General features: G+C 35.3%; 1 protein-coding gene across 5 annotated transcripts in view; it reads left to right on the top strand.

Annotated features, from left to right (window-relative positions):
• Positions 1–21396, top strand: part of Pde1a (phosphodiesterase 1A) — a 366193-nt gene that overhangs the window by 90215 nt on the left and 254582 nt on the right. The window contains exon 1 of one of the 5 annotated variants that reach the window (XM_046447397.2): positions 17419–17895. The exons of the other annotated variants lie outside the window; for them this stretch is intronic. Within the exon in view, the coding sequence (XP_046303353.1) occupies positions 17843–17895 (53 nt within the window). The 5' untranslated portion in view covers positions 17419–17842. Of the gene's footprint in view, positions 1–17418; positions 17896–21396 lie in introns of those variants that run through there. 5 annotated transcript variants of the gene reach the window in all.

Below are 21396 nucleotides of genomic sequence, written 5' to 3'. Positions count from 1 at the left end.
GAGGTCATGATTACTTCTTCTTCTTTGTACACAAGGAAACTGCGAAGCTTAGTTATTTTACTTTCCAAAAATCATGCACCTTGTTAGAGGAGGAATTGGGATTCTAGACCAAAACAGGCCGCTCCAGAGATCACACTTTGTATTCTGTATTAGAGAAAGCTGTTCAATCTTTTAGAAGCAGAGAAAATTAGTAGTTAATAATTTGAACTGAACATTTCACCTCTGTGATATAGTTCAGTTTGTTCAAACAACAAATTAGCTACTTTGTTAGGTTTTTTTCCCCTCCTTACTTTCCCATTAACAAACAAATTGTCAATCTGAATAATTATTATTTGCTTTGAAATAAGTGAATATTTGTAATCAGTTCTTAAATCTGACATTTCAGATGGAGAGTTCTTAGCCTCCAAGTCTCTTATAATAACCACTCCTTACATAAAAAAAGAGACTGGACTTAATTTTAAAAAGATTTAATAGCAGTAAAAATTCTTTCTTTTCTTTGACCTGATTTTACTTATGATAAACAACATGACTTTGCATAATCAATGGGTAAGATAAATTTATGTTCTATGTTAACAGAAACTTATGAGAGTCTTGATTTCACTGGTATGCTGCTCTAACAGACCTGAGTGGTCTACCTTTCAGCACTTACAGACTTGGTAACTGCACTTGTCTGTCATCTACTAAGCATTTTATGATACTTTATAGGGCTGGGGGGTAGAGCTCAGTGGTATCGTGCTGAGATTTAGCATAACTGAAGCCTTGGGTATGATCCCCAGCCCCACAAAAGAAAAAAGAAAACACTATAGCATATTCTTGGGAAATCATTTCTAAACATTTTACTTGTTATTTAATTTATTCTGGTTACATTTAAAATAATAAAACTGATGATGATGGTGTAAACACAATGCCATCACCACAATTTAAGTTTAAATGAATTAAAACATTTTCTTATACTTTTTATCTGACATATAAGAATTTTAAATAGTGATAAATACTGAATATTTATGGCTCAGCATGTTGCCTCATTTCTATCATAATTAATTGACTAATGAGGTTCTGGTAAAATTCTCTTTTGATGCTAAAGGCCCTTGACCATATTGAAAAAAATTTAAAATGTCAAATCTTGATAGAGGGTTAAAGAAAATGCTTTGAGGAGGCATGTGCAGTTTTGTGCCAACACACTAATCTTTAAAACAGTACAAGTATTTTTAAGCTTCAATAATGGAAAAAACAATATTGGTCAGGAATGAAACAGGAAATGTTTAAATTGTTATCGCCTTAGGTAGAAGCTGATTCAACTAATGGTATTAAAGTAATACAATATTTCAACTCTTAACGTTGCCTAAATGCTTGAATTACATTCTTATACTATGGATATTCCTCTTTAGTATAGCTTTCACACTGAAGCTAATATGGTTTTTATTGGCATAAAATATTTTCCTTTAAACTCGCAGATCAGCTCTCTACAATAATATTTATCAGTTTCAACTCTCCTAAAAGGAATCACCAGCATTCATTGGAGCCTAGGAAAAATAATCCTGTTTAGAGGCAAAACAATGTCATTTGATTTTATGTTTGATGGGAAAATGGAATGTTTATTTTGAGGAGATAGCTCAAGGCATAAACTACTTCAAGAAATTTGTTTTAGGTTGTTTTTAAATCCATTCACTGACTTTAGACTATTTAGTCGACCTTGTGAGACCTTAATGTTTACATTTTATAGGAAGTTTCTTTATATTTCCTCATCGTCTTATGGAAGTATTTATATTTCTCTATCTTTGGTGAATGGTACTAAAAAGTTAAAATCCTTTGCTTTTGGTCTATACTAGCCTTAAATGCTGAGAAAAACAGTCAATCACTCTTCAGCGGGCAGAAACTCAATCACATTGAACATTCAACCATCACATTATGCATTTCCAAACATAATTATAGTATGGCTTAACATAGTCTAAAATTCCATTTTCCACAGCCAATAAAAACAGTTTTCTGGCCCAGATCCAAAATATGCCAAGTTTAACTTGTGTATCTCAGGACTGTTTTAGCATACTAAACCTCAAAGGGTTAGCTATCTTTTCCACTCCTTTTCCTTGTTCTAGTCAAAAAGGAGAATAAAAGTCCTAAATTAAGCACTGAAGGTATTTTCTAAGAAAAAATAGTTATATAATTACATATGCAAACATGTACATGTGGATACACTGATAGAAGTTCCTTCTACTTAGATAACAGGATATAGAAACTAAAGCCTTGGTGATTTGAGGAGGCACATGTAGAGAAGATAAATGCTGATTGCTATGAAACTGTCGTTGCTTCTAACCTTCCTTAGTGGATAGAGCAGGAAATACAGGTATATACAGGTATATATATATAGATATATATAAGATTTCTTCGTAGACTCAAAATTCATAGGTAATATCTTGCTAAAGTATGATATAGATATGCATTTATTAATTGCCAGCCTACTTTATTTAAAGCAGTGTTAAAGAAATGTACAGAATACAAAAATGAGTTATTCCCTTATCTCTGCATAAAAATAGAGAGAAATGTTACAGTAAATAGTGAACCAAAAAAATATAAGAGCTATTGCTACTGTACTGTCAATGCCTTGGAAGTGGAAATAAAGATTCACAGCAGCTACAAAGAAGGGACATCCATCTCAGATCTGATTCTCAAAGAAGACTTCTAGAAGCAAAAGACAGCCACAATGAGAGTACACAACAAGCCAAAAGAGGCTGAGAGGAGAACTTTAGGAAGCATGTTCTAAGCATAGAACTTGATAAATTTGTGGAGGGAGAATATAATGATTTAGGTAAACTTAAAGTAGTTCAGTATGGCCAAAGGCTAAAACTTGTGGAGTAAATGGATGGGTGGGGAGATTTTGAGAGATATAATTAGATTCACATCCCCATCTCTTTTTATTTTTTATTTTGAGACAGTATTTTACTAAGTTGCTTAGGGTCTCACTGAATTCCTGAAGCTGGCTTTGAACTTGTGGTCCTTCTGCCTCAGCCTCATGAGCGGCAGGGATTACAGGTGTGCATTCCAGGCCCTGGCTATTTTGACCATCTTGATGGTATCAGGAAATGACTTAGAGATTTTAAGCAAATGGGAATTCTACCTTTAAGAGGTTTTATTTGACTATCAAAGATAATATGTACACACATAATTACTATCCAAGATAGAAGTTTTGCATGTCCCAGGAAAATTAGAGGAAGAATAATATGTAAGTGAAAGTTTGGAAGATCCACTTGAAGAGGTTTGGTAAACCTCAGTAAAGGTGGGACAGTTTGGTTTGGCTCAAAAGGGTCAGATATTACTCTTTTTAAAAATGTACTGATTTGTTAATCACTATGAACATAAGCAATATACAGAAGTTAGTATCTCAAAGTTTTTAAACCTGCTTCTGAAGTATGGTAGTATTATAAAGTGTTGATGTAACAAAATTTATTGTAAGAAACAAAATTTCAAGATAATTCTGAATCATACATTTCCTTTGATTTATTTTTGAACTCTAAGAATTCAATATAATTTAAAATCCTTTTAAAGCCATAATATCCTTATAGATATTTCATTCTTAGGGTCCAATCTAAAATAATATATTGCATTTAGTTGTCACATCTCTTTAGTCTTTAAATCTGGAACAGTTCTTCAACCTTCTTTGTGTTTTTTGACCTTGACATTTTCAGAATACAGGATAATTATTGGTAGACTCTTCTTCACCTTGTTTTTTTCTGGTATTTCTAGACATATAAAATTAAAATTTTTTTCCTACTAAATTGAGTAGGTTTATTTTTATGTTTTGTCAGGAGGCACATAATGTTGGTTGTCCTAATAGTGATGTAATAACAGTAATGTTCCACTTTTTAAAAACTCTGAATTAATTAGAAGTTCAAAGAAAGATACCTCGAGACTACAAATATCCTGTTTCTTCCCCATCAGATTTTCACCCCTGGTTTTAATATTTATGATTTTCTAACTCCGTCATTCCTTTGGTATTTATTAGTTCATGTTTTCCTGTAAGGAAGTGCTTTCTTCCACTGTAATCATTCATTTATTTATATCAGTAATGACTCATGGATTCTCATTTTATTCAGAAGGCAATACATCACTCACCATCCATCTGTATGTCTGTTTATTTATCTATCTATCTATCTATGTATGTATCTATCTATCCATCCTACAGTTCATACTGTTACCCACAAATATATCTGTCCAATGCCATAAGGTATATTCTATTCTTCCTCCTTCCCATATAAGAACTTTCCTAACCCTGATCCCCTTTATCTTTTATACTTCTTTGCTCAAGAAATTTTATATAAAAATTATTATGTATAAATTTATGTATTTATAAATTTATGCATTCTTGAATCCATAGAAAATTTTCTGAGAAAAAGAAGAAAACTAAGGGAAAATTTGTATTAAAGCTATAGTAATTTAACCTCAGCAGTAATAGCACAGAAAATCAAAAGAGAGAGCCAAATAAACATGAAACTTAATGTAGGGTGAAAGTAACATTTTAAACAGGGGAAGAAATTAAGGGTATTTTAAACTATTGGCATGATAGATAAACGATTTAGAAAAATGAAATTGTATCATAATATTAAAGTATGCCTTAAATTTTAGGTGTGGTAATTCATTTTTCAAGATAGAAATATTTTTAATTGGAATATACATATTTTTAAATGATATAGAAAATGTGTATTTATTTTTCATGAATAAGGTCACAAACAAATTTGCTATAATTGAGTGGAAATATATAACACCTGTGTATAGTTAGGAAATATAGACAACTATGTCATATAATATAAAGGGCACCTATGACTAAATAGTGTTCCATCAATCTGCCATAATTACTCACCAGAAGGTTCTTGATAAAAATGTCTGTGAATGGAATAGCAGGTATTTGTTATCTGCAAATATATTGCCAGAATTGATTTCCTTGTCAGGTCAGTTGCCTCACACCACCATTTTTAACTAATGAAACACAGGGCAGTTAAGTTTTTATAGAAATCAGGATGGAAAGAAATTATGTCAAATATTGACTATAGATGTTGCTGCACTTTGGCACTTATCTCCCAGATATCAAAATGGGAACACTAGGATTCATTTTTGGAAAGGAATATGAAGGTTTAGGAGACAATCTCTTTATACTTGAGTTATATGCCCAGGGTCTGCACAGTGTCATTCTTTCCGTACATGGAATAACCACAAAAGAAGTTCATCCAAGTCAATGCCAAGCTGACAAAGACAAAATCAGGACAACTTTGTCATGCTCTTCTCTTGGATTCATCCCTCTGTTGAGTTCCTATACTTGTCCTCACAAAAGGAAACACTGCTCAAAAACTATAAATCAAAACATCAAAGTAGAAACAAAACAAAACTACCTTGAAGCTAAATGTTGTCATGTAAACAGTCATATTTCTTCTTTCTGTCACCTCAAATATTTGTACAGTTAGCCCATATCTTTCTTTTATTTCCTTTGGTGCAATTGACTGCAGTGTTTGTTTGGTAAACCTAGTAAAAATTTCTTCATGTTTTCTCTAAACAAGAACATTCATGTTTATAGTTTCATATGTAGGCAGCCTTCCCCCAACACCACATTTAATCTCCATAGCTGACTTTCCTTTTTCATAACCACTCTCACCCAGCACCACTTCAACTCTCTCCACTTGGACCTTCCTTTGGTACTTACTGCATATTCAATATGCTTCTCCAGAGACCTTTCCATCTTTTTTCTTCTTACTACTAATTAGGGTTGTCCTCCATCATTCTCCATATAATAAGCCAGAAACATCAGTATCATCTAGGAATCCTTTTCTTTCTTAGTACACCTAATTATTCACAAAGCCCTATGCTTTGTCCCTTTTGATTTCTCCTGAATATGTAAATTAATGCCTTTGTGTTACTTCAAACCATAACCATTTCTTACATAGATTACCCTAACACATTTTTTTTATACTGATGTCCCTGCACCCACACTGGTAATCCTCAAATTATAGATCCTATATTTTTACAAGTGAGATCTTTCAAAACTGCAAAGCAGAAGGTGCCATTTCCCTGAGAGCAGCCCACCCGTGTCTCCTCATTTCCTATTGATATAGCCTTAGCTCCACAGTATGGCATATATGCATTGGTCTGTAATTTTCCAGCTTCATCTACTGCCACTCTCCTCCACACTTATCCCCAACTCATACCAAGCAAGATACCTGCCCCTTCCTGAATAATGGTAATTGAAGCTTCTCTCTCTCTCTGTGTGTGTGTGTGTGTGTGTGTGTTTTACCTATTTTTGACAGAACTATCTTTCCACCACTTTGTGTTTCTAATAATCAGTCCTTCCCTGGTGAGTTTCTGATCACTGGCTGAAATTTGCTAAAATAGCATAATTTCCTCTATAAAACTTCTGTTCTTTCTGAGCTTTCTGTATACATTTTATTTATTTTATGAATGCACTTACTGAATTATATTTAAATTCCTTAAAAAGCAGATTATATAATTTTTAAACTTTATCCTTTTGAACACAGGGCACATCATTTATCTCATTGGCAGAGGAGCTCACCATGCTATTTTCCAAGGTAGTAAATAAGACAAAAATTTATCTAAAAAAAATCACAGTTTACCTTTTAATATGCCTTAGATATGGCCCTGTTGGAGACCAAAATATACTCCTCAGTAAGTCTCACACAGCCAGTTTTACTCTATTGTTGGGACAATGTATTGTTTCTTTAGTTTTGGATGTAGAAGTTGATGCAAGATAAGTTTTATCTTTAAATACAAATAGTATTCAGTGAGATGAAATTCTTAAGATTGGAGATCAGGAGAACAGAAGATTCATTTCTTCCACCTCAGAGGCAATTGAGGGTGAGCTGGCCTGAGAAAGCAAGAAGGAATTCTGTAGTTGATGGGAGGGTGAATAACTGGATCTTGGAGGTCCCTTCAGATTCCAGGAATCTATTATTCTATTAATATCAACTCATTATCTCAAGGTCAAAAAGTAGATATCCAAGAGTTCTGATACTGAAACAATACATACTTTCAAAATAGCAGGAGTGTTCTGTATTTGCACAACTGAGAGTGTGTTTGGACTCCCCACAACCTTAAGAAAGATAGAATTGATCATTCTATTCTATTCAATTGAATCTAATCTGTTGACTTGAGCTTATCTTTGGAAAAAGGTCATTAATGAAACAGGAGTAAGAGAAGAGAGTGAGGCTTAAATTACAAACTGATTGCAAGGAATTGAGAAAGGGAATCAAGGTAAAACATGGGAGGCACTAGTTGGAAAAGTTCTGGGTTCAAACCTTCGCTTTGCCAGTCCTAGCTGTGCAATTTCAACTAACTCTAAAATAGAGATGCTAGATACTAATTTATAACCCAAACTGTCTTCAGAAAAATTCAGTATGATTGGGTTTGTGGAGCATTCAGCAGTGTTTGGTAGAGAGTTTATGTTCCATAAATGACAGCGATTCTTTTAGTAGAATGTAGGCTCTACATAATCTCAAGTAATTCTGAGCTCTATAAGTCTATGAATGGGGCCCATATCATTTTAGTGAAGGTGAGATATCTTATGATGTGATTTTGAAAGAAGGTAGGGAATTTTAATCAATCAATTAATTTTTTAATGATTTGAGTTGTTTTTGGACACACTTTTAAGAGAGAGAATTGTCTCACAAACACATGCTCTAGTACTGGAGAGTCATTCCACAACCTCATTTTAAAGCTTATTCTGACCTTATTTTTTTTTTCCTGGAATTTCTCAGTGCTGTTTTCACCAAAAGTTGTGTTTATCCACTTTTGTTTGGTAAAGATCAAACAGAGAGTAAATGATAAGATTTATACTTATAAAGCCTTTAAATATTTAGTCTTCTGCTTTTCTTGGTTCACTGATTCATGTTTGTAAGAGGATTATGTCATGAGAATAACCCAAATCAAACTAACATGTCTTTGAAATCAAGACCGAATTGCCATTAGGGTTCAACCAAATTCAGATTATCCAAGAATCATATTCTTAAAGGTATGGTTAGCTAAGATGCTTTTTTCCTTTAGGACTGCTATTAAAACTAAGAATATGATCAAGGAGAGGCAGTGCAATATGTTAGCAAGAACAAAGCTGTTGGCAGCTGATGGAATTGGATTCAAGTCCTGTTGTGGTAACATACCAACTGCACAGCCTTTGGCAAATTATGGAATTTTCTCAACTCTGTAGTTTCCGTGAGTGTGAAATGAACATTTGTGAATCTACCTTTTAGGTGTATTCTGAGGAACTAACTGAAATAGCACATATATAGTGCCTGGCACACAATAGATGACTGGTGAGCACACGTCAAACTCTCCTGCTTCCACACTTTCCGATGTGTTAGGTGGAGAAAAGATCAGATGAGAGGAGATTGTTATTTTTCAGGAATACATCGAAAAATGAAGTTTCACAATGTTAAAAAAGATGCAGAATTTCTTAAACTTGATTTCTAGTATTCTTTTCTAGTAATGGGCCATGCATCAGATAATGCAAGTAGCCAATGTGTCCAGTGCCAGGCTTGGGGAAAATGTGATTGATCAGTTTTAATCTTGCTTGGAATTTGAATTTAGACTTAATAAAATGAGGGGCTGGAATTGTGGTTCAGCGGTAGAGCGCTCGCCTAGCAGGTGGGAGGCCCTGGGTTTGATCCTCAGCACCACATAAAATAAATAAGTAAAATAAAGATATTGTGTCCAGTTACAACCCAAAACTAAATATTAAAAAGAATTTAAAAAAAGAATTAATAAAATGAATGTAAAAATAAATTATGGTGACAGTTGATCATAGAACAACTGATAGTAATGATAAATTGATATGAAAAATAAGATAATTTTAGAGGAGATTAGCAAGAATAAATCATTACAATAAAGCTGGAGTGTGGAGAACAGTCAGTTGAAGCAAAGAGCAAAGCTAAGCTGGAATGAGTTTTTTGTTGTTGTTTTCGTTTTTTTTTTTTGGTACTGGGGACTGAGCTCAGGGACACTCGACCACTGAGCCACATCCCCAGCCCTATTTTATATTTTATTTAGTGGCAGGGTCTAACTCAGTTGCTTAGCACCTTGCCATTGCTGAGGCTGGCTTTGAATTCACCATTCTCTGGTCTCAGCCTCCCGAGCCACTGGGATTACAGGTGCATGCCACCAAACCTGGTTCTGGAATGAATTTTTTGAGGCATGAATAGATATAAGGGTATAAAAATATATCATCTATACTTATGCTCCCTACTGATAACTCATTTTTGTTTTAGAAAGGCACAGGGATGGTGACCTACTTCTATACATCTGGGTTATTCACACAGATCCTATTATACAAACTACTGAAAGTTTGGCTAATTCAGTGACTACTTCTATTCAAAGTCAGTGTGAGTCATTATTATCTCTATTGCTGTCTAATTCTTAAAGCCTGGAGAAGTCAATAGGTCAGCGTTTAGGAATTTTCCATTTAGTGACATTGATTCAATTCATTTCTTGGTGGTAGTTCTGCACATTTGCTCATAGACGTTACTGGAAGCTCAAGAAAGATTAAAATAAAACACTACTAATTGAATTTAGGGTCAGTTTGAAAACAAAATTCAGAGGAAAGCTGCTAATGATGACTCAGTGCTGAAGCTACGTTGATGAGCTAGCGATGGACTTAGGAGCTGAGCAGGAAACAAACAAACCTCAGTGTGCAGCTACTTTTGAACAACTTTCTGCTAACTGGAGAACTGCAGATAAGAATGTATTCACCATATTGGGAGAGTAAGCAAACCTCTGAATCGTATGCTTTTAAACTGTGGTATCACATGGATTATTTCTCTGATGACAACCTTTCCTCTTAGGTGATGGTGGGTCCATCTTGAACTCTTTAGGGTAATGTGCCTGCTCAGGGCTTTTGAAACTCTGCCTGCCTGTCCTCTTGGTCTGCTTGCTGAATATCTTTAATTCCTTCAAGCCCCTGTGTACCTTCTCCTTCTGATTTTTTTCTGACTCAAAGGGAATTTTATATCAAGGAGGTTTCTTTTTGTAATGTTCCTTTAACTCCCAATATACCACAGTCATTTCCTTTTCCAGTAGATTTGTATATTGCTTGGTTCCACACTGAGTGGTGGGTGTTTGGCTATGAGAATCTGTTTTCCATGATTTCCGCTGTTGTTGTTGTTGATGTGTTCACGGAATGTCACCCTACTCAAAGGAAGTTGTCTGCCTGCCAGCTCTACAGGCTGTCAGAACCTGTAGGAGTGCTAATTGGAGCCAATCAAATGTTAACTGACCTGCTTCCACATTCCACTGACAAAGGAATTTCTACTCTATGAAGTAGAAGGTTCAGTTCTGCTGGATATAAATGGCTGGGAAGTTAGCCAATCAGGGGAACAGCTTTTCCTTGTCACTAGAAGCTATAAATTGGACTTCCTGATTTATTTTAGAAAATAATAAAAAAATGTATTTTGTTATTGAATATGTAGACAACAAACTTTAAAAAGTTGAAAGAATCTAGTTTAAAACTATGCACTGAATAGACTTTGTACTTCCCCTCCCCATCCATTCAAAAAAGACAATGTTTTTGGTGAAATTGGGAACCATTATGAAAGTGATTCTCAGTTGTATCATCAATTTTTAGTATTTCCATTTACTATGTGTATAATTTGTTACCTCCAAAATTCAGGGGTTACCAAGCTGGTAGAAAAAAATCCTCAGTAGGAAGGACTAAAGGCCCTCTAAAGGTGGCTTTGTGCAGTATTGGGTTAGCTTGTTCTTTCTACCTTCTGTCATGAGGGCACACAGCAAGAAGACCCTCAGTACACCAGACACTGGCACCTTGATCTTGGACTTCCCAGCTTCCAGAACTGTGAAAAAATAAAATTCTCTTCTTTATAAATTACTGACTCTCAGGCCTTTTATGACAGCAGCATGAAGTGGACTAAGACACCAATTGTATTTGTTCTCAGATATGTAAAGCTCCTGATCTGAAATAGTGTAATGACTAATATTTCAAGATGAAACACATAAAAGTATTTGGAGCATTGCCAGGGATCAGTAATAGTCTATTTTTAGGTTCTTACAGTCATAAATATGAGGAAAAGTATATTTTAAGTACAACTCGAGTAGGTTTATTTTTACAGTGATCAAGAAGAGTTAAATGTTCTAATCTTTTCCTCCGTGTATTTTGTGGAATGAGTTTATTTATTGAAGTGAAGAATTTGTGAACAAATAATTACATAGATTCTGATACACACAGATTATGAGGGAAACAAAGACATGCAATATCCTATCAACTTCTGACGGTGTTGTCAAATGAGATAACCTGTTTGAAGAGGAAACACTGCCACTGAAATCCAAAGGAGTAGGATTAAGAGAGTTTCAAACAGAGGCAAGAGCATGTACACAGGAGGCAGGAAATATATGGAGTGCTTGAGGGAAAAGAAGCCAATGCACTTGATAGGGAATGGGTCAAAAGATCAGAGTTTTGAGATGTAGTAGAGGGAGGTGAGGGCCAGATCAGGTAGCAGGTTGACAGGACAGTATGGTCAGTATATTCATTGTGTGCCCACTAAAATGAACAAGTAAAAAAACTTTATAATATAATGGGGGACATTGTTTTTCTTTTTTACATTTTGATTGCCATTACCTTTTTTTTTCTGTCATCAGAGGCCTCCATCTGCCTCATGCAGGGGTAGGGAGTGGAAATGATGTTAGCAAAGAAAGATAAGAAATTCAGCTTTGAGGGCTGGGGTTTTGGCTCCGTGGTAGAGTGCTCACCTAGCACGTGTGAGGCACTGGGTTTGACTCTCTGTACCACATATAAATAAATTAATCAAATAAAGGTCCACTGACATCTAAAAAAAAAAAAAAGAAAAGAAAAAGACAAAAAGAAATTCAGCTTTGAATACCTCACCATTTGGGTATTCACTAATGAGTTGTGTAACACAATAGTCCTGCAATCCAGGCTTTGTTCTCACTAAAGTTTACAGACTTGTACAGTAGGTTTATTATATACAATGGACAATGGGTACTTAGGAGACAAATCCAGAGATTTTTCTGCCATAAAGCATAGGAAAGCTCATCTCTTCTGCCCTGGAAATGCACAGAAAAGAGAACTCAAAGAAAAAGTATTTTCTACAAGTGGTCATCTTACATCTTACCTGTAAGATGAAATCTCACCATAGGAACATATTCACTTGACAGTGAAAGCCTGAAGCAGAGAGGATGTTGCTGTGGCTTAGAGTTAGCTATGAATTATAATGTGGCCAATCCCAAACCTTCCTCAGTGCCTGTGTAGAATAGAGATCTAAGGAAACCCTTCCAGTCCTGTAGGGATTCCAGAGTTCAGTTGAGATGGGACAATGTATCTGTCAAGATCTTGCAATGCTCACTGCAAGGGGTCAGAGGATCCTACACAGATGCCAAAGGGTTAATAGTTTCACTTGACATCCAGAGAGGGGATCTGGGTGAGATTTAGAGAAACTGGCAGCATTAGGGAAGACAGAGTGGCTCTGACAGCAGGAAATGACTACTCTTTCCTGAATGAGTCAAATGAATAGAGCAGCCATGGATTTGGGCTGTAGACAGACAAGGGACACTATGAAGACCAGGGTATGCAAGGAGAGAAAGGACCTGCAGATTTAGTCATAAGGCTACCTCATCTTCTTATAAACTCAGTTGTCTCCTTGGAAACAAACAAACAAACAACAAACAACAACAACAACAAAAAAAAAAACAGTGGATAGGAGAAAATACAAAAGACTGAACATTTTACCAGAAATGACTGAATTTTTGAAAAATAATACTTATATAAGAAGATGACAAAATGGCATTATGATTACTTTTTTTAATATGTTAACATATTTAAGAAATAACCACTAAGTGTCTCTTATACACCATGCACACAGAATAAAACAGACCCTAGCTGGGCATGGTGGCATATGCCTGTAATCCTAGCGGCTTGGGAAGCTGAGGCAGGAGTTCTAAGCAACTCAGGGAGACCCTGTCTCTAAATAAAATACAAAATAATAGTTCTTGGGATGTGGCTCAGTAGTTGAGTGCCACTGAGTTCAATCCCTGGTACTCACCCCCCCCCCCAAAAAAAAAAAATAAATAAACAGACCCTGGTCCCTGCCTCTGTGGAGCTTACCTTCTAGTGAAGGTAGTTCAAAGTTGAAGTCATAAAAAAGCAAAGAGTAAAATTAGAAAAAATAAAGATGCTGCAATTTATTTTCATATATGAATAATGTACTATATTTAAAATTATACAACAATGTGGATGAGAAGTATTCTGTTGGTTGGACATTAAATTTAAATGACTTGCATTTTTTCATAGAGTCAGTGAGGGAGTCTCAGAATTTCAGAGCAGGAAAGGACCTTGGAGTTCATCTGGCCCAACTTAGTTTGAGTAGTGAGGAAACTGACATCAGATAGGGAATTGCAGAGAAAATTGATGCTAGAGCTGGTGTTTAAATATATGTTCTTTAATATGAGTCCAGGGTTCTTGATAATAGAATAGATCTTCTCTTGAGATCTTGGTAGAAAATATTCTGCAATTAGCCTATTTCATTCACCTTGATATCAGAAGGCCCAGTTTCTAGAGTTGGTTCTTATGAGCATTGAGAACGTAATGGGCAATTCTATGGTAGTTAAGTAGAGTAGGGGGTTAGGATAATAGACACTCCCTAGAGTGATTAGTTGATTCTCCTCTTTCTCCATGAAATGTGAAACATGGCCCAGAAAGAGCACAGGCAACTTCAGGAGCAGAGTGCCTGCTTACATGACAACATATGTAGTAGGAATATCTAGTTCACCGCTCTACCACGCACAGGTTAACTTCTTAATCAGTTGTGAAAGCTGTAGCAAGAAGTTCATTATAAAAAATGAATAAAATGCTGAAAGCTCTGAATGACTTACGTGGAAAGGATAAATCAGGTTTAAGTTCTCTCTGAAAGGTTGCCACTCTCACTTACTTGCTGCTATAACTTTTTGCAACTGGGGGAAGGCAGAGCTGAGTTGAGTACACCAGGAATGATTCATGCACTGCCGCTCACCTTATGGTTCAGTTGACCAAGTAATGTTCCCCTTTCCTGATACAATATTTATAGTCCAGGCAAATGAGAATTATAGTATTACCTGAATTTAATGTACATGTATTTTAATTACATTGAGGTCTAGGTGCTTTTCTGGGGCAGTATCAAATGTACAGTATCACATGTACACTTATTTCATCCTTCATATGTGATATGTCAAAAAATAAAAAATTGGGAATGACTGAAATGAAGTTCAATGTATATTATATTCTAATCACACTGAAGGCTAGCTTTAACCCTGGTGCAAGAGGAGAGGCAAAAGGGAAAGAAGCAGATTTTTTTTTTCAAAAATGAAAATGATAATATTTATGTATATATTGATAAAACTTAAAATACCATCTTATCCTTTCTTTCTTGCATTTTCTTTACCCTATCCCACTTAATTTAAAATGCCTTTAAATGTGTAACTTGTGACATTGTGTCAAACTATGTTGAAAACAAGAAAAACATACGCTTGGTCTCAGATTTGGCTAAATTTCTATGGTTAAAGAGACGACTTGCTGATATATTAATTTCCTGTCACTTGGGTGCATAATATCAACCGATCTTTCTGCCATTGCATGCTTTGTCACTTGAGTATTACAGAGCCAGAGAACCAGCAGTAAAAAAGAAAAAACTCACCTGATTACCATGATCATTGAGAGACACTTGTAGTATACTTTTGGTTTGGAAGTCATATGAATTGACCCATCTATTTTATCACACAAAATGTGGTAGTTAAGATGGGTATATTGGTTTCAGCTGAGTGTTTAAATATTTGCTGAATTGCCTATTATGACTGTATTTAACAGTGCTGAGAGGATTTGGGATGTATGCCAGCGTGTTATATATGTTTGAGGTATATGTGTGTGTGTATGTGTGAGTGTGAATATGTGTATGTGTGTTTGTGTGTGTGTGTGTGTGTGTGTGTGTGTGTGAGAGAGAGAGAGAGAGAGAGAGAGAGAGAGAGAGAGAGGAGAGAGAGGTGTTAAGACAGTAGGACTGCATTTGTTTTACCATACCAGGAAAAATATAAACACCATTTCTGATGTCTGCCTCCAGAAAACAAAACTTTTCATAATAAATTACACTTAGTCCACTTTATAACAGAGTTAGCCTGATTATTTATGCCATAAATTTTAGCATTTTGCACAGCACAGTTGTGTTAATATAGGAAATTATTTTTGTAACTTAAGCAATAATAGTGAGGTCTTTTCATCTTATTGAATATCATGTGAAAAACTGACTAAGTCAGCAAAGGAAACTTTCCTTCCCAATATCCAATTTAAGTACTCTTTGAGAAAAAGCTAATAAAAACATTTTTAAATAGATATTTTTTTTCTTTGTGCTAAATGGATATTTGTAGGTATTTTTTATTGTTTTTTTTTTTTGGCATTGAGATTGGGGTTTAAAAACGGCTTACTGCATATGTAACTTTAACTTATCTCTCTTAATCACTTAAGAGAAAAATATATATCCATCATAAGGAAGATCTTATGGATTTCCTATGATTAATTTATCAACTTTCAGGTTCTTCAGTTGATAATCAAGTCTTTTAGCTTCATGTTAGCATACTTGGCTTGCTATTCAAATTGCACCTTGGCTAGTTGTTTATAGGTATTTGTTTTGAGTTTCTTCTATCATATTTATGAAAAAACCATCTTACATTTTTTAATTTAAAAGTAGACAAAATTAATTTTTAAAGTTTTTGAGATAATTCTCTTACATTGTCCCTCAGGAGGAATTTTTATGTTAAAATAATAGTAAGATAGGTAAACCATGACCAACGAAATTAAATTCTATTCACAAATGCAAAAAAACTTTCAAGAAAACTGCACAATGTTTTACTTGTGTACCTTCCTATATACCAAAGAAAGCCACAGCAAGTTTGAATGTAGGTGGTCTCCATAATTAACTGCTGCATAGAACATATGTGATAATGGTGGAAACACTGATTTAGATGTCACTATATAAATAAACATCTATATGAATGCATGTAATATAAAATAAATTTATTTAAAAGTCTACAGGTTGTGTGTATAGATTTTTCAGTATCAGACATCAGAACTTCCATGTTAACTTATTTACAAGAAGCAAACTAATGATATTTGTAAATAAAATGATAGTACCATAACAGATAGAAAAGAACCATATAATTTAATTAATATGATAACTTCATTTTATGAACAAGTCAACCAGGGCACAGATAGGTCAAGAAATTTGCCAGTGATCCAGCATGTTCATGATAGAACTAGAACTAGAACCCATTCATTTTGTTATTAGTGCTCTCAGACTGACTACATTTCCTATTCTGAATTAGAACTTCTTGATAAAGACAATGATTTGTTATTCTCCTCTCCTTCCTTGTCTCTCCTCTGGGAAGAAAATCAAAAGATATTCTTGCTCCTCCAGAAGTATTTGGATAGTGCAAAGGACTACAGGTCTTGTCCTTCTTTGTGACACTTGATTCTTGTTTTCATGGATCATTCAGCTAAAGGCATGTGTGTGGCTCATTTTCCTCCTTCATTAAATGTATACTTTAAAAATATTTTAACCATGCTTTGAGATCATTGTTTTATCACATACCAAACCTCTGGCCTGGAACCTTATGACATTATTGATTGAGCAGGAACTTCATTAGCCATCAGGAAAGTCTCCAAAACAGGATTTGTTGAAAAATGAGAATTCACATTATCTGGAACTAGAATAAGAGTTCCTGCAGTGCAAGACTAAGTTTTCTAAATAAAACAGTTTTTAATGTCATTTATTTTCAGCTGTTCACATACCCTTTTATACCTTCTTGTCTTTCCTTTTATTTTTATAAATTCAAATTCCATCATATAATAAAACCTTGGACTCCCAGGCTGTTTGGGGGATTTATGTGTGTGTGTGTGTGTGTGTGTGTGTGTATGCATGCATGTGTTTTCATTTCTTTTCCTGCAGTGCTTCCTCTTAGTTGGAAAGCCTCTTTTGAGTATAGACATCTAGGTACAATGTCACCAACAGAATTGAGCAATTTTTGTTTTTCTAACTTCTGTACCTCTGGCAAGCCTCACATGGGCTTCTATCAGTGTAATGGCATCTTCAACTTGAGCCAAGTGCAGGTTATTAGGTTACAAGTGCCAAAAATGATGAGCCGTCTCCACACTTCATCCAGCATGAATAAAAGCAAGATTGTAAAATAATTATAATCTCTTGAAGCAGAGCCAGCCCTGCAACCCGAGCCCATCTTTCTTCATTAATTTGTATACAGTTCTTATTTTAACAGGACAAACTTTTTTTTCAGAGGGTACTCACATGGGACTGCTGAACCAGCTGTACAACTTTTATTTTGAAGAAAAAAAGTTGAGCCTCAGAACAGGCTGTTTTAAAGACAGGGAGGGACTTATCCTTTCCGAGCTTGACCAGCATGTGGAAAGAGCGCTCTCATGGCTGCTGCAATAACTTAGGGAGCTCCTACCTGGGTGACACTTGGGGTAGGCAGTTTTCTGTTTGTTTTGTTCTGTTTCCGAGGGCCCTGTATGCTCCTCTGGCCCATATCAACGTGACTCTTGGTGGTTTTTGCACACCCTGCTCTGTGGGGGAGTGCCCCAACGTGCCTGTCTTATGTGGCCTCTATGGACACACTGCTCAGCTGGCAGAGAGCAGGGAAGTTTTCTCCCAGCACCCAAAAAGAGAAAGAGGAAACCACTTTTTCCTTCTGGCCTCCTTGCAGCACGATAGATCAGGATAAGCTTCCACATTCCTTCCCTGGATTTTCTGGAGTGGCTTCCAGGAAGAAGTTCAACTTTCACCTTTAAATGGATGACCACGTCACAATCAGGAAGAAACATCTCCAAAGACCCATCTTTAGGTGAGTAATGTTAGTCTCAGGTGACTCAAGCGCTCTCAGGAACAATCCTTCCTCTCCTTCATCCTTAACTTGGGGATTTGCACAGTAAGATACAGCAAAACAATGAAGAATGCCTGAAGTTAACTTTGTGCATGCTGAAGGAGTCCTTTTATTTTCTATTTTCTGAAACTCTGTACTCAAGCTCTTATCAACTCCTCAAAATATATTTTAAAAAATCTTAACTATTCAAGCACATGAGTGACACTGCACTGGAAAAAACTTTTGAAACATTATGCAATCCCTCACTGTTTCTGAGGGCTGTGGCACAATAGGAAATATTGTGCTTGGTTCTTTCAACTGATTACACTCAAGGGCTGTGTTTTAGTGCTGCAAATGCTAGATCTTTCTGAAGTAATGTGTTGTGAGGTAAATTTGAACTTGAGAGCTACTGTTCTAGAGTTCCCATTTTATAGCTCATTCAGGAATATCAGACCAACAGTTCAGGAAATAATGGGGCAATAGGAAAAATTGTACACTGTGGGAAAAATCTGTGGCCAGGCAAAATGTGGGTAAAGATTGAAGTATTGAGCTAAGGTTTTATTCGGGAGGAAAGGACACTCTCTGTGGGAGAAGAAACTTCTCCATTGATTCTTTAACTCCTGATTCCTTAGCTTATGTACTTTTAGTAATTTTAAAGTAGCTAGAAAATGAACACAACAATTGCTTCCTCATAAAACAGATTTCTTTAAAAAGAAAGATTTATATATCAGTTTTAGGCTTTTCCCAAGCAACATTCTAAACATGTAGAGATACTAAACATTATCAATAGAAAGTGTTAAAGTCAAGTTGCAACCACTGGCTGTTGATCTAGAATTAAATACAGAATAATAAAGTATATGGATGGAATTCCTGGCATTTTGTGGTTGTTACATAATAAATAATAGTGGACTTTAAAGACTATAATTATGTTAAGTGTGACCATTTTTTTGTGTATTAAAGATTTCTACAATATTACTAATAAAAACAACATACTTTCATAATGCTTAAGACACAGGGCTACTGCAAATTTGTTTTAAATACTTCTTTGACCCTAAATTATACTTAAGTTCATACATATGCTTTTTATGATTTTTTTATTCGGTACTGGGGATTTAAACCAGGGCATCATCCTAAATTCATACAGTGGATTTAATATCACAATCTGTACCTACTTAAATATGTATTTGCAAATACTATGGAGCAACTGCAGTAAATAATAATAATAATAATAAAAAATCCAGAACGGCTTCCCAAATGTGAATTCACCTGCCAAATATCCTCAAAACTTCTCCTTATCCTAAGTAATTATTCTCTCTACTTTTTCCCAAGTGCACATGTGATTTCAAAAAGGCAAGATAGTTGCACTGATGATTCCAAATTCAACTCCAATAAGATACCACTCAAAAAGACCACCCGTAGTAGTTTGGGAAGGCAAGGTACTGGGAAAAAAAAACAGGTCACCTAGCCATTATTGATGATGTATTATCCCACTGGGGAGTGCTTGGGATTGAGGCAGGTGGTCTCCATGCCAAATCCACACTCAGTCCTGATGAATTGTATACTTAGGTGCTACTTGCAGGTGTATTGCAATCTAACTACACTATATGTGGTGGTTGACTTTGATAGAAAGAACAGATCCTTTGTGAAAATTGATATTCTTTGTCCAGATAACTAGAATGAAATTTAATAGATTAAAATGATGGCTTCTTGATACTGTTAATCTAAAAGAGAAAAGGTAGTTACCAGAAAGGTTATACCAGAAAATTGTTTTAAAACAAAACTAATGAAAGAAGGTCAAGGCTAGATGTGGGAATTGGGAATTTATTGATCAGCTGGCACCTTGACAATTGGCATTGCTTTGATTAGGGTTTGATGGGGATGAGGGAAAGAGAATTGGATTCAAATAATTAGGCACAATTCCTCAGAGAGAATTTTGGCTGATACTCAGTAAAATACAGCCTTGACATCCTGATAGCTAGTTGTACTCTTTGGCAAGCTGGTAAGTGGATTAGGCTTGCCTTTGGCACATTTGCTTTCATCGCATGCCACATTTCATTTTCTTTGTTGGCTTTCTTGGACAGGTATCTTGTCCCCTTGGCTATCCTGAACTGCCTAGTGACTCACATTGAGACATCTTTCTCAGACTTGACTTTTCTGGTCAGAGATCCATTTACCAGACCTTTCCTTCTTATTATGTCCTTGTCTGTGCTGTACTTCCTAAGGGACTTGCACATGGGTTATCATATCCACTTGATTAGCAAATGTTTCACTTGTGCTAGAGAAACCAGTTATAAAATTAAAAAAAAAATTCAAAAAAACAAAACAAAACAAAAACAACAACCACAACTTGGTTGCTTATAAACAATTCATTTAAATGTCAATTATTGATACAGATCAGCTCAGGGATTTTTGTTTGGAAATATCTGAATTTTGACACCATTCCAAATTTCTCTATATAAGCTGCTCCCCCCCACCCCCTGTCATTAAACACTTGCATTTAATTCAATTCATTTGGTATTCTTTGAGGGACTTTGAGCTCCCTAGACATATCATCTAGTACTTACGGTGGTAAAATCAGATGACGTGTCACAAAAGAGACAATAGTGTCCTGGGAAAGCAGATCTGAAGAATAATTAATTTGCATATCTAAATTACCTGAGAGAGAAGAGATCAAGAGGTTTACTTATTTCTTTAAAAAGTAATTAAAAATCAACCAATAGCATAATTTCCCTAAATTTCACAAAGTAGAACTCATCCCTCAAGTGGAAAAAGTAAGATGAGAGTTTTGGAGTAGATGGTGTTCATTTAAATTCCATGGCTGAATGAGATACCAAGAAGTCTGGGAGGAATCTGACATGATTCAGATACAGTATCTAAAAATGTCTAGGCCTCCTACAATAAAGATTCCCAGATCATCTCACATAGTTAGTTACCGATCTATTTTTAAAACATCTTCCTTGGACATTTTAGATTCATATCTTCATATCATGTCTGTAAGGCAAGGAGCAAAGGCATAGTTCCTTTAATCACTAATCAAGGAGCATCTATATCTATCATCTTGCTTTTGTATATCATGCAGAACTTTGGGATCAATGAGACTACTCAGCCCTGAGCATTTAAAATTGGTAACTCTTGAACACATTTTGTAGCTCTTTCTGCAAATGCTCTTATAGCTTAGGCTTGTCTAGATGAGTCTCCTTTTACTCAAGAGAAACACTTAAAGTTTTATCATTTCCTAGGAAGAAAACACATCACAAAAAGTATTTTCATATGTTTCAACCAACAACACTGAGTTCTGACCCTCACCACTTACATAATCAAATTAAATAGATCCTTAAAATCCAAGGTGTAAACCAACACTTAGTATTAAATGTTTTTCACGGACACATGACTTCAGGCTTTTAAAAACTTCCTTTTCTATATTCCTAGAGAAGTTTATCTCTGGCAATTATAATAATTTATCTTTATGCAAACAAGTCATCA

Source organism: Marmota monax, unplaced genomic scaffold (genome assembly GCF_021218885.2).
Source record: "Marmota monax isolate L192 unplaced genomic scaffold, Marmota_monax_Labrador192_F-V1.1 WCK01_AAM20220418_F8-fsc00007, whole genome shotgun sequence".
Classification (NCBI taxonomy): Eukaryota; Metazoa; Chordata; class Mammalia; order Rodentia; family Sciuridae; genus Marmota; species Marmota monax.
The sequence above is the reverse complement of the archived record's forward strand: the minus strand, read 5'-3'. Positions and strand labels throughout refer to the sequence as shown.